The sequence below is a fragment of the Nelusetta ayraudi genome, unplaced genomic scaffold, assembly GCF_046127955.1.
Source record: "Nelusetta ayraudi isolate G7.1 ecotype Tasmania unplaced genomic scaffold, CSIRO-AGI_Nayr_v1 ptg000042l, whole genome shotgun sequence".
In the NCBI taxonomy this organism is placed as follows: Eukaryota; Metazoa; Chordata; class Actinopteri; order Tetraodontiformes; family Monacanthidae; genus Nelusetta; species Nelusetta ayraudi.
Genome location: NW_027466092.1, coordinates 2,198,384 through 2,209,727, shown reverse-complemented (window position 1 = coordinate 2,209,727; position 11,344 = coordinate 2,198,384). Strand labels below are relative to the sequence as shown.

The following is an 11,344-nucleotide window of genomic DNA, read 5'->3' as shown; positions in this document are numbered from 1 at the left end:
TGTTTGTGAATCTGTTTTTCCAGGAAGCTGAACTGACGGTACTGCACTGAAGACCCGACAAATTATCTCAGGGGTTAATAATAACAACACAAATGATGAATATCTAAGTATTAAACAACATGACTGATCAAATCTTGGTGACGCAACTATGGAGGTGAACACAAGCAGCAGGTTGGAGTTTATTTAGTCTTGTTTTATAATATGTGCCTGTTGGAAAGATTACGGTGAGCATTATAAAACTAAGCAGACTGAAGAAGTGATGCAGACAAAAATAGTTTTAATCAGCCTCAGCAACATGCTTCGATCAGTGTTACGACAGAATACACACAAATGGTGTTTGATGTAAGTTCCCGTAAATGATGCAATAGTCCCTGAGCGTTTGCCTGAAAATGCTGCTCTAACTTTGTTCTGGCACGGTGAAGAACTGGGATGATTTGTCCGGGCTAAACCGCGCTCGTAGCTAAACTGTGTGTGTAGGTCTGTCACTTGGTGGCCGAAACCAGACAGAACTAGTACAGTGGCTACATGTATAATCCATAAAACAACTGCAACATTGATTGGTTTTGCTGAGTGGTGTGGAAGTACATTGTGGTATGATGTAAACAGGGTCCAAGTTACAGAAGTTCAAGTGGATTTAAAGAATATAAGGCAGTTAACTCTGATATTCCTGATCAATTGTGGTTCTGAGATTTCAAAATAAAATCACAAGCACAAAAAAGGTCTCTAGCTCGCAGCTGAGTGGACACGTCTGATTAAAAAGACTAAAAGAAAATTGAATATAAATCCTCACAGTTGTCCCTGAAGATAGGCACAGTTCTCATTTCATCAATTTTTTTAACAAAAACAATTCTTCATCAGTGTCCTGAACTCAGTGCCCTGACAATGAATGAGACAGGAAGAGAATGAGCTGCAGTTAGGTGAATGATTAGTAATGTTCTCACTGTGTCCCAGTCAACCAATTAGAAATGCAAAGACAAAGAGGACAGCTGTGCCCAGAGGGTCTGAAACAGAGCACAGGGCTGCTATCTTTGAAACACAAAAAAACATAATATGGTGTGCTGCTTGGAAAAATAGAGAGTGCAAAGAGTACCGAATGCTTAAACCGAAGGTCGTGGATCGGGCCTGGTGTCTCACTTTGGATGACTGAGACACAAAAAAACAATAAAAGCAAAGAGTTTTGCATGCATTTAAGTGTGTATGTGTGCACGTGTGCATGCATGTGTGCGTGCATGTCCGTCTACACGCTTCCCCCTGGGCTTCCCTGTCAGCAGTGACCTTTACCAAATCACAGGTGATGCAAATATCCAGCTTCATTTGGGCCCATTACAACGCAGCAGCTCATAGGAGTGAAGGAGCGTCGCGCAGACACCCGGTGAGAATAGCTGTCAGTCTTCTCGGCCACCTTTGATTAGCAATTTGAAGGGCCTCTCCCCGGCTGCCGACTCTCCTCAACAGACAGGATCAGCCTCAACGTCACATCGCCCATTAACTGCACCGTTTCGGGAGAGACTTGTAATGAATCTCATTTCCCCTAAAGTCTCTTTCGCCTCATCACACCCCCTCATCGTCTCACTTTCCTCGTCTCACTCTCTTTCTCCTCCTCATCCTCCTCCTCGGTTTGGACACCGTGGCTTCTCTGTGGTGCTGTCAACAGAGACAAAGTTGTATTACTCACAGCAGGTGAGGTGCAAGAGGAAGCAGTGCTACTGAAATAAAGTTTGTTGTATTTGTGTTATGTTTTTTTTTTTTTTCTTTCCTTTCGGAACCTGTTCTCAAGTCGGCACATCTGCACTTGGCCGCACACTTTTCCCTTCAACCTTGCAACCTCTTCAGGTGGATCATAACAGATTCAGATGGTGGCGATCGGAATCAGAATATTTTATTAAGCAATCTCAAACTCCTCCCTCTCCTGTTTGCAATTATAATTTGATAACAAATGCAAAAAAGGTCCTGTTGCTGCCTCAGCTCGGTGCCCGCAGTGTCAATGGATGTGTGTTTGTTTGTCTTTCCTGCAATGAACTAGAGGCTTGTCGAGGTTGTGCCCTGCCCCGTGACAGCTGAGATCCTCAGTGCAGGAGTAAGCGGGTACAGTCAATGGATGGAAGATCAAGTGAGAAAGCGACTGGTTGCAATGAGGCAGGAAGGTGATCCAACATGGACAGGCTGTCCATGAGAGATGAAACTGACTAGTGACATTGAAAAGTGCCGTTGGTGGGGTGATGTGGCGGTGAGACCAGAGAATAAACCGGTTAGTGGAGTGAATGAGTGAAACGGACCGGGTGAAATGGAACAAACTCTTGATGGGACTGGTTGTTGTGGGGTGGAAGTGATAAAAACTGACTGGTTCATATGTTTTCTACATCTACGGTGACACGGTTTGTGGTGAGTTGATGACAGGTCGCGACTGTGCAGGAAATCTATACTGTTAGCGTAGCCATATGTAGAATATATGGTGCAGTGACGTTATTGACCGTGACATGGGCATGAAGACAGGAAGGGGCGGATAAATATGTCTATATGTGTCCAGTTTGACAAACTGATGTGCAAATGGGTGGACGGTGCAGATAATGGATGGATTGAAGATAAACACAGCCAGACACATTTCCAGCGCCGCCCTGGAGTCAGAGCATTGACAGACGGTTGGCTGGATGGACGGATCGCAGATGGGAACTTTAGTCCCCCTTGTGTTCACATGGCATGTAGTAGTGCGACCTTGAAGCTGGATCATCTTGACCCATAACGTTTGTGTCTTCTTCAAGAAAAAAGTTCCTCTGAGCCGAAAATGGCCTTTTCAGCTGTGACCAAAGAAGAATGAACTGTTGCCAGTTGCCTTGAAAAATGAAGACCAAGTAGAAGAGGAAGAGGAGGGAAAGGAGGAGGAGGTGAACTCTATCAGTCGAAACAAAAAGTCCTCTTTGAAGGCTTAAAATGTGATAGAAAGAAATATTCTCTCAGAGCCCTAAACCAGTTGGATGTATGAAAAAAAAAAGAACAGGCACAAGAAACATTTTGATCGTGAACCGATTTTGTGGATTTTACTTGATGACTACCTTCTTGTAGTTGATCAAGGGGATTATTTGATATGTCCTTATTCCATATGCTGTGTCACAATGTGACGTCTCCATTTCGCAGCTTGCATCAGCAATAGTTTAATTTTGAAAAAAGAGAGGGAAAAATAAAAAAAAATCAAACCTGATGGCGAGTGACAAAAAATCCATTGAGGAAGTTGAAGCCATTGGTTTTCACTCAGACGGAAACGTGTCTAGCAGCTGTGAAAGGTCAAAGTGTCAATGCTCCCCTTCAGCACAGCCGATCACAGTGGTGCTCTTTGGCAGAAGTGAAACACTTCTTTTGCATTTAAACTCTTGAGACATTGCAGTGAATGATTAAAACTAAACCATTAAAGATGACACTTTTTATATAAAATGACATCAATTAAAAGTGGAATATAATTGAAATTAATATAGAAAATTAAAAGGCATCTTAGACTGGAACATTGACAGTATGATCACTGTAATTGGATTTCCAGATTTATTTCCAGGATCCACTACTTTACAAGAAAGACATGAGAGAATGTCTTTAGGTGACAAACCTCACAGAGGAAGTCATAGGAGGCATCTACAGGTCTGTAGAATCCATTTTAATTTTGCGTTCATCACCTGAAAAGGACAAACGGATCTCGATTGTCATTCCGAATGATGCAGCTCTCAGGCTCTCAGGCTCGCTGTACACATCGGCCAGGTGATTGGCAGTTGCACAAGTTGATTTTAGTGGAGACAATCTATTTCCGTTAGTGCTCAAGCGGGATTCCTCCTCCAAAGTTAATCACAGCTCAGCAGCGCTCTTCTCCTCCTCTCCCGGGTCTCCACCAGCTCTCACTTCTCTTCTCCTGCAGCCTCCTCTTATTTATATCAGCATTCCTTCTTTTCGTCCAGGCTGCTCCGCAGTTCCTGCTTTGTTCCCTTCATTTTCCTCCCTTTATTACCCACAGTCTCTAAGGGGCCCGCAGACTTTCATCTCATTATAGTGGGTAAACTATATGGTAAAGCCCATTGCTCACCGTTACGCCCCAGGCTACCAATCAGAGTTTGCCAAGTTACCTTCAAATGTATACGTTATCCTTTAATAATTACAGTTACAGAAGTGCTCAACGTTAGGGTATTACCACATCTGAATTGCAGACGGGTATTATAAAATGATTATAAAATAATTTATTGCAATTCATTATAGATCCAGAGGGGGTTGATGTTGTACAGTGGGATGTAATTATAATTCAGGCCTAAAGGTTCCTAACTGCCTAATATAATAGGTGGGCTGTTGGCTCACAATCAATAAAATTAGTGTCAGAATCACAGAAGCAGAGTTTGAAGCAACGCGTCTTTGTGTTTCCATCTTACAATGAATGTGATTTTTTTAATTTTTATTATTTTTGACGAGATTTTATGATTCATTCGCTCATAATCGGTATGACACTTGCAAATGACTAGCTCGGTATAAGACGACACACCCATGGTTGCCTGCCTGACACCCACTTGCTTTACAGCAACATTTCAGCTGTATGGGGCACTGCGAAACCATTGTTGTGCAGAATCTGTGTGTTTGATCTATGGTACGATTGCTCTGATCACATCAGAACGTCCCATCGCTCTGAACAAATGCCTCCCTCCAATTAAACTGAGCTCAGGGCTGTTTGGGCTGAACTCATCAATTAATTGATTGCCATGAACTTTACTTTCATGTTGTGTTCTCTTGTCCATTCAGTACTGTAGGGTTGATCCATTTCAGGTCATTAACACAGGCACAGTATACTTATAACCAAAGTGACCGAACATGGGAGATTTATCACAATGATCTTAACAGCTGTAGCAAGTTGTTAGAAATACATCAAATATTTCCTCAGCTAGAATCAAGACCTACAATTAATATCCTCTGACCTTTGACTTTCGACGAACCTGAGGATGCTGGATGACGACTTGATCATTTCTGAGAATAACATTTTTACAAATAAGCAAACAAACTGAAGATCAAAACGTGCAAACCAGGACATTACAGGTGCATTGTTTAATCATCATCACACTGTTTGGTTGTCCCACAGAAGATTACATAACAAATGGTCAGCTGTTCCCCTGAAGGCCAGTCTGACCTGCACCTAGGTTGGCGTGTCATGATTTCTTTTGTAGGACAATATCCTGCAATTTCAGTACAAGTTGCTTTAGGAATATTAAGTGGCTTTTAAAGGTACCAGGTTATACCAGTTGGCAGGGGTTTGTTGTTCTAGTGATGCTTAGTTTATACTGTACTTGTTTGAATGGATAAGAAAAGGGCAGAGAGTAAGTCTCTTACAGATTGATTGTTTGCCCCCTTATTAATTTGCCTTTTCCAAGTTTTCTTTTTTCCCCCCAAAGCAATTCTGAAAAACAAAAAAATTTATCCTCCCCGTCGGGGAATTGAACCCCGGTCTCCCGCGTGACAGGCGGGGATACTGACCACTATACTAACGAGGAGATGATAGCTACGCCGTTGGTAAACTAAATACTTGTTGTTGTCGCTACTGTCCTGTTCATTATCGACACGAGTCTGCCATTTATTTGCTGCCAGTCGTGATATAAGTTTGAGTTTTACTGCTTATGACACACGAGAAAGTTACCGAGCTGAAACTGTAAATGCTAACAATGCTAACAATGCTAACGACGTTAAATCGCCCGTCCGTGTGAAACACAACAGCGAAATTAAAGAAACGAATATGTCGTCAGGAACAACGTTTCCTGTCGTCTCGCCTTTATTTCCTGGTTTATTTTGTATTTCACCTTCTTTCTGTCGTGTCGGTATTGGGGTATTATGTCGGACCCATGGCGTCTGTGTGCGTAGCTCCGTGATTTGTCTCCATCGAGTGCCCTCACTCGTCACCCATTACTTTGTCCGTGTATTTATTCATTTTCCTTTGTCTTGTGTTAGCTCGTCTTGCTCTGTCTTGACAAGTTGGTTTGTGTCAAATGTTGGCTTGGTATTAATGTGGGAGAAAGTTGTCTTTTCCTCTACAATAATGATTGTGTTTCCTTTTTGGTCCTCCTTGTGTGAGTTATCGTGAGATTGAGCGTGTTTTGTTTGTACTTTTGTATCCTCATTGAGTGTTTTTTTTTTTTTTTTTTGGTTGGTACTTTTATCTTCTTCTTCTTTTCATTTTTAAAAAAAACTGTTTCTTAAATGTTTTTTTTTTCATTAAGTCCTTAGTGTTGCAGTTTCGTTAGTAAAGATGCCAATTGGGGAAATTGTCATTTGTTTATTCGACTGAAGTTTATCAATTGTTTCGGCTCTACTTCAGATAAAACAATAATGTGCACACCCTTCTTTGCTGCCAACCTCACTCGTTTTTATTGAACCCATATTCTGTTTACGAGGGATAAACAGGTAGGTGAAACTTTGAGCTTCTCTGCCTCACCTCGCTCTATGACAACCCCCCTCTTCCTGGTAAATGTCAGCTTTCACATCTTCTGCTATCAAAGCCTCCTCAGTCACAGTAGGATCCTCCTGCAACTGACTGCTCCTCTCACATCACAAAGCTTCACACAAGGGAAAGTAAGCAGCAGCACTTTGGTTCAGTCATGGGGATCGTGAAGCATTCCAGTGGTATTACAGTACCAGCAAGTTGTTGCACTGTAGCGTGTGCATTGCGTTTTATTCAACATGCAATGTAAAATGAGCCTGAATATCTGTTGGCAGATCGTTAAGACAGACTTCAATCCGCCTGTGACATGATGGGCAAGTGAAAATAATGCAAATTAATACTAAAATATAAGAAATGTTCAAAAAGGAAAAAAAAAAAAAAAAAAAAAAAAAAACGTGTTCTCAAAGACTATAGTTGTGACTATGATAGGGTTTCCATCATAGCTTTGCCCTGATCTTGGTCTTGAATATGGTCCCAACCTCCAAAAATCTTGATCTTAAAAGGTTCCGGTCTTGGATAAAGTGGTCATGAGTACAACACTAACTCACAGAGGGGGGGTAGATTTATATATCCATGATTGAATGAGCCCAAAGGGAAAACCTATGAAAACCAGCCAACCAAACTCCAAAGGTGCCCGGACCAAAGTAAGTCACAAACAAGAGCAGACAGATCAAATGCTGTTGATTGATTGATTGAGTGAGTGAGTGAGTGAGTGAGTCTGACTTCCTGAGACATGTGCCCGAGCCTTTATTTAACACCACCTTTATGTCTAGCCTAGTTCACCATTTTGTGATTAAAATGGTTTTCTTGGCATATGAATAATAATCATGTGTGTCCGCTGGCTGCAGGGTGGCGGCCTCCTGTTGGTGGAGCGTTGAATACAGAGGAGCTCTTTCCAGCCCCAGTGGCGGCGCAGCCCTTTGGAACTCACTGAAGTTAATTAGCCGCATGGCCTGGGGACTTGTATCTGCCCCGTGTATGGAGGGGGTAAAGAGACGGCACTGATGCAGCACTAGGGAGCCACTGTGACCCGTGTGTGTGTGAAGTGAATCTGTAAGAGCGTGCCGCTGCTAAAGGCTTTGCTTGCACGCTTTGCATTTGGTATATGTGTGGTTTCGGCACATGCATGTGCGTGAAAGCAAGGGGGATACTTGAAAGGATGGGAGGTGGTGGCATTGTAGCATCGTTCAGTCTGATTGGTGAAAAGAGTTACAGTGCAATTTACAATTTATGTTCGAAAAGAACATATTTAATTGTATATTTAACTTAAAATTGGCAGTAGCAGAGATGCACCTGCTTTAGTGAAGTTAGTTATACCATTTTATACTAAGTTTGCCTAAGTTTTATTAGGTTAGTTAGCATGTTTCTGCACACTTAATTAAATAATCAAAAGTTAGAGAGAACAAGAAAAAAAAATAAAGGATGGACCTTTATTGTCTGAGAAGCTCAAATTGCTAAGAAAACTCCAACGGCGCCCTCTTTTGGCCTTCTAGCGGTACCAACATAAATCGACGTAATCGTAGTTAATTCAATTAGAAGCAGAAAAAGGAAGTCATTAGTTGCAGAGGGAAAAATCTGCCAAATGTCAACACTTTATGTCTTTACGGGTTTTCCAAATGTTCCTTTGTAAAAGAAAAAAGACGCAGCCACTGACTTTTTTATTTTCCAAAGTATGTTTATTTCATTTTTTTTTAATCATTTTGTTCTTTAAAAAAAGTGACAAGGTCCAAGTGTGGAAGCCCCGCCCCTCACCCTATGTTCCCCAGCCATACAGCTCAACTCTAAAGCAACCAGCAAAGAAAAAAATATTCATGGACATTTGATAATATACACCCCATATACAGCAATACATAGTGGTCTACCATAATGTTACCAATAATATGCAGCCTCTAATGAGGCTTCAGTTCAAACTGTTGCCACTGATATGGTTTATTCAGATAACAACCATCAACCAATGTTGATGTGTTCTCTTTTTGATCTGGTGTGGGTTGGGTTTGCTGCTGAGACGTTGCCAACACAACGCGTACTTTCTCGGTCAGTCTCAGCAGACAGCGCAAAAAGAACCCCCTCCCCCCCCGACCCTCAAAACCAATCAGATTCAGCATAAGTGCAAAAGTTTAGGAGGCACTGACACACACTCTCTGCTCAAGCCCGAGGAAACGCAGCCGAGAGCCGTTTCCAAAGGATGAAATGTCTGAATGCAGTGACCAACAGATGATGAGTGACCTGGTGGTTCACTTCCACCTGGGTTAAATGCAGGATTTGCCACAAAGTTCAAAATGTCCACCTCAACTTCAACGTCAAGAAAGAAGAAGAAAAAAAAAAAGTTACTTTACGTTTGTGTTCCTGATCTCTCCTCATTCTGCATACGGTAACAGCCAGTGAAAGACAAGGCAAACATGTTTAGGTCTTACTTTGTGCACGCACAAGGATGTGCCTGTGACCCCAGCAGTTGTAACGACAGCATTAAAAAAAACAAAAAAAAAACGTTTTTATCTTTTTAAAAAAAAAAGAAGAAAAAAAAAGGTTCCTGTATGTGCGTGAGAGAAAGCCGAAGCCTGTACACAGTGTGAACCAGCGCGTGACCCTTTATGTGTGTGTGTGTGTGTGTGTGCACGGTGGCTACAGACACGTCTCCCAGTGCAGCTGCAGGTCCGTACTGTCCAGGAAGTCAGTGGAGAAGACACTGGGGGGCGTGTGCGGGGCCAGCGGCGCCAAGCTGGTCCCTCCGTCTCCGCCCACTCCGCCTCCCTCCCCACCTCCGCCCACGCCGCCGCCCCCCCTCCCTCCGCCGCCGCCGCCCCCCACCATGGAAATGTCCAGCCAGTCCATGCTGTCCAGGGTAGGGTCGCTGAAGTCCAGGCCCGCGGTGTGCGCGGAGAAGCCCAGGTCGGACGTGTCCATGGGGGACGACGGGTGGTCGAGGATGCTGGGCGTGCTCAGCATCTGGTTGTGAAGGTCGTCGATCAAGGTCAGGCCGCCGTCGGGCTCCACGCCGAGCAGCGGCGCGCCGGTGGTGCTCTCCAGGAAGTCCTCCAGCCGCCCGCTGCCCACGCACGGCGGCTGCCCGGACACCAGGGGCCCCTTTGGGGCGGCGGCAGGGCCCAGGTGGAGAGGGGAGGGGGGCGAGGACGGGGAGGGCGGGTCCGAGTGGAGCGGGGCGAGCGTGGGGTCCGGGTTGACCTTGAAGCCGGGAATTTCTGAGGGGAACAGAGAGGAGGCGGTGAGCGGTGAGTGAACGAGGGGAAGAGGCCGAGGGGCGACGTGGTGGCGGGAAGCCAGTTTCTCACCTCCACTCTTCAGCAGGATGTCAAACAGGTCGTCCATCTGCTGACTGTTGACGCCGTTCTCCTGCTGAGCAGAGGAGCAGAGGAGCAGAGGAGCAGAGGTCAGTCCTGTGTGCAGACTGTCGTAACACTGTCGATGCCACACAGTGTTAGTTCATACACACAAAGCTGCGTGTTGCTCGGGAAGTCTGGGGAATGTTGCTGTTGTTTCTGCGTTTTTAAAGGTCCCACATTAAACAAAACTCTTTTCATGTTTTATGAGAAGATGCATCTCCTGTCCAAACTCCCTAAACATGACAAAGTTCTCCATCAATTGCACTTTTTGGAAAGCTTGCGCTAAAAATAGGAAGTTCTGGAAATTCTGCCCCCTTCTGGTGTGATACGTGAACCAGATTTGTTCCACGGTCTGACACTTCCATGCAGCTGATTTGTTCAGTCGCTTTCCAAACGTGGAAGGTTCAGCAAAGAATCAGTGTCAATGGGAAGCTAAAAACATTTTCTTGCAGTTGCCTGCAAACAGAGGCTGAAATAAGATGGTTTTTTTTTTAAGTAAGTAATCAATAAGGCCTCTGTCATGAAAGAAATACATTTATAATGGATGTAATATAGGACCTTTAACCAAAACTCATGCAAACCAAACCCATGCATTCACCACCTGTAAACAGTTATTTAAAAAGGATACAACTTTGAAGTTTTTAACAAACAAAAGCGCAACTCAGTGGAATGTCTTCCTCTCCCTCAATCACCTCAATGCAACGTTCTCAACTTCCTCAGACTTAAATGCAACAAGCACACGGATCGCCTGTGAGAAGCTAAACACCAAATCCAGACAGTAAATAAACAGCAATGGCCTCAACTGCAAAACAAAACGTGCACACAGCTTCAGTGTGAGAAGGTCAGATGGGGGGGAATGGATAGAGAGAGAGAGAATGAAGAGAAGGGCATGCGGAAGGACATACTCTGAAGCGCTGAGGAGGAACAGAGGAGTTGGGTTTGGGAGAGGGAGGGGTGAAGAGTGTGTGCCGGTCGTAGGGCAGACACACCTCCTCTCTCTGCCCAGGTGGGAGGACGAGACAGGAGGGGAGAAGACAAGGAGAGAGACAAGTTAATGGCCTACGACACAAGATGGGCGGAGCTACAAGGGCCACAGGGGGTCTGTGTGTGTGTGTGTGTGTGTGTGTGTGCGCTTGGCTTGGTCACCTTGAGGGACAAGAAGTTGCTCTGGCTGTCGCTGTCTGACATGTCGTCAAAGAAAGGCTGCAGGCTGGGCGGAGCCGTGACAGACTGACTGGGCTGCGACACGCCATTGGTCTCCAGGTGAAGCCCCGCCTTCTGCCCCTGAGTGGTTGGACAAGGGTTATATGTATTATATATGTATATATATTATGTCAATATTTGACTGTTGAATTCTAAGGAGCTACTAAACTCAGCAAGTCCCCCATAGTGTTCGAATTTTTAAACTGAGTAAGTGGCGACACCAAGTGGCAGAAATAAATCACTGCATGAAAATGTTTCTCTGTCGAAAAGCTTTAACATTATTGGAAAAACACACATGAAAGTGGAAAATAAAAAAATACATACATGACCTAATTTTTATGACTTCACATTGAAT

General features: G+C 44.1%; 1 protein-coding gene and 1 non-coding gene across 12 annotated transcripts in view; both read right to left on the bottom strand.

Annotated features, from left to right (window-relative positions):
• Window positions 1-5,432: 5,432 nt before the first annotated feature.
• On the bottom strand, window positions 5,433-5,504 carry trnad-guc (transfer RNA aspartic acid (anticodon GUC)). The gene has a single exon. It is a non-coding gene; the product is annotated as a tRNA-Asp (tRNA).
• A 3,438-nt stretch (window positions 5,505-8,942) lies between these two features.
• Window positions 8,943-11,344, bottom strand: part of mrtfab (myocardin related transcription factor Ab) — a 35,267-nt gene continuing 32,865 nt past the window's right edge. For 6 of the 11 annotated variants that reach the window (XM_076033624.1, XM_076033625.1, XM_076033632.1 and 3 more), the window contains 4 exons: window positions 10,933-11,070; window positions 10,692-10,784; window positions 9,736-9,799; window positions 8,943-9,645 (listed from right to left, as the gene is read on the bottom strand). In XM_076033624.1, coding sequence (XP_075889739.1) covers window positions 9,068-9,645; window positions 9,736-9,799; window positions 10,692-10,784; window positions 10,933-11,070 — 873 coding nt within the window. In that variant the 3' untranslated portion in view covers window positions 8,943-9,067. Of the gene's footprint in view, window positions 9,800-10,691; window positions 10,785-10,932; window positions 11,071-11,344 lie in introns of all 11 variants that reach the window. The other 5 variants (XM_076033634.1, XM_076033623.1, XM_076033628.1 and 2 more) reach the window with 4 other exon arrangements.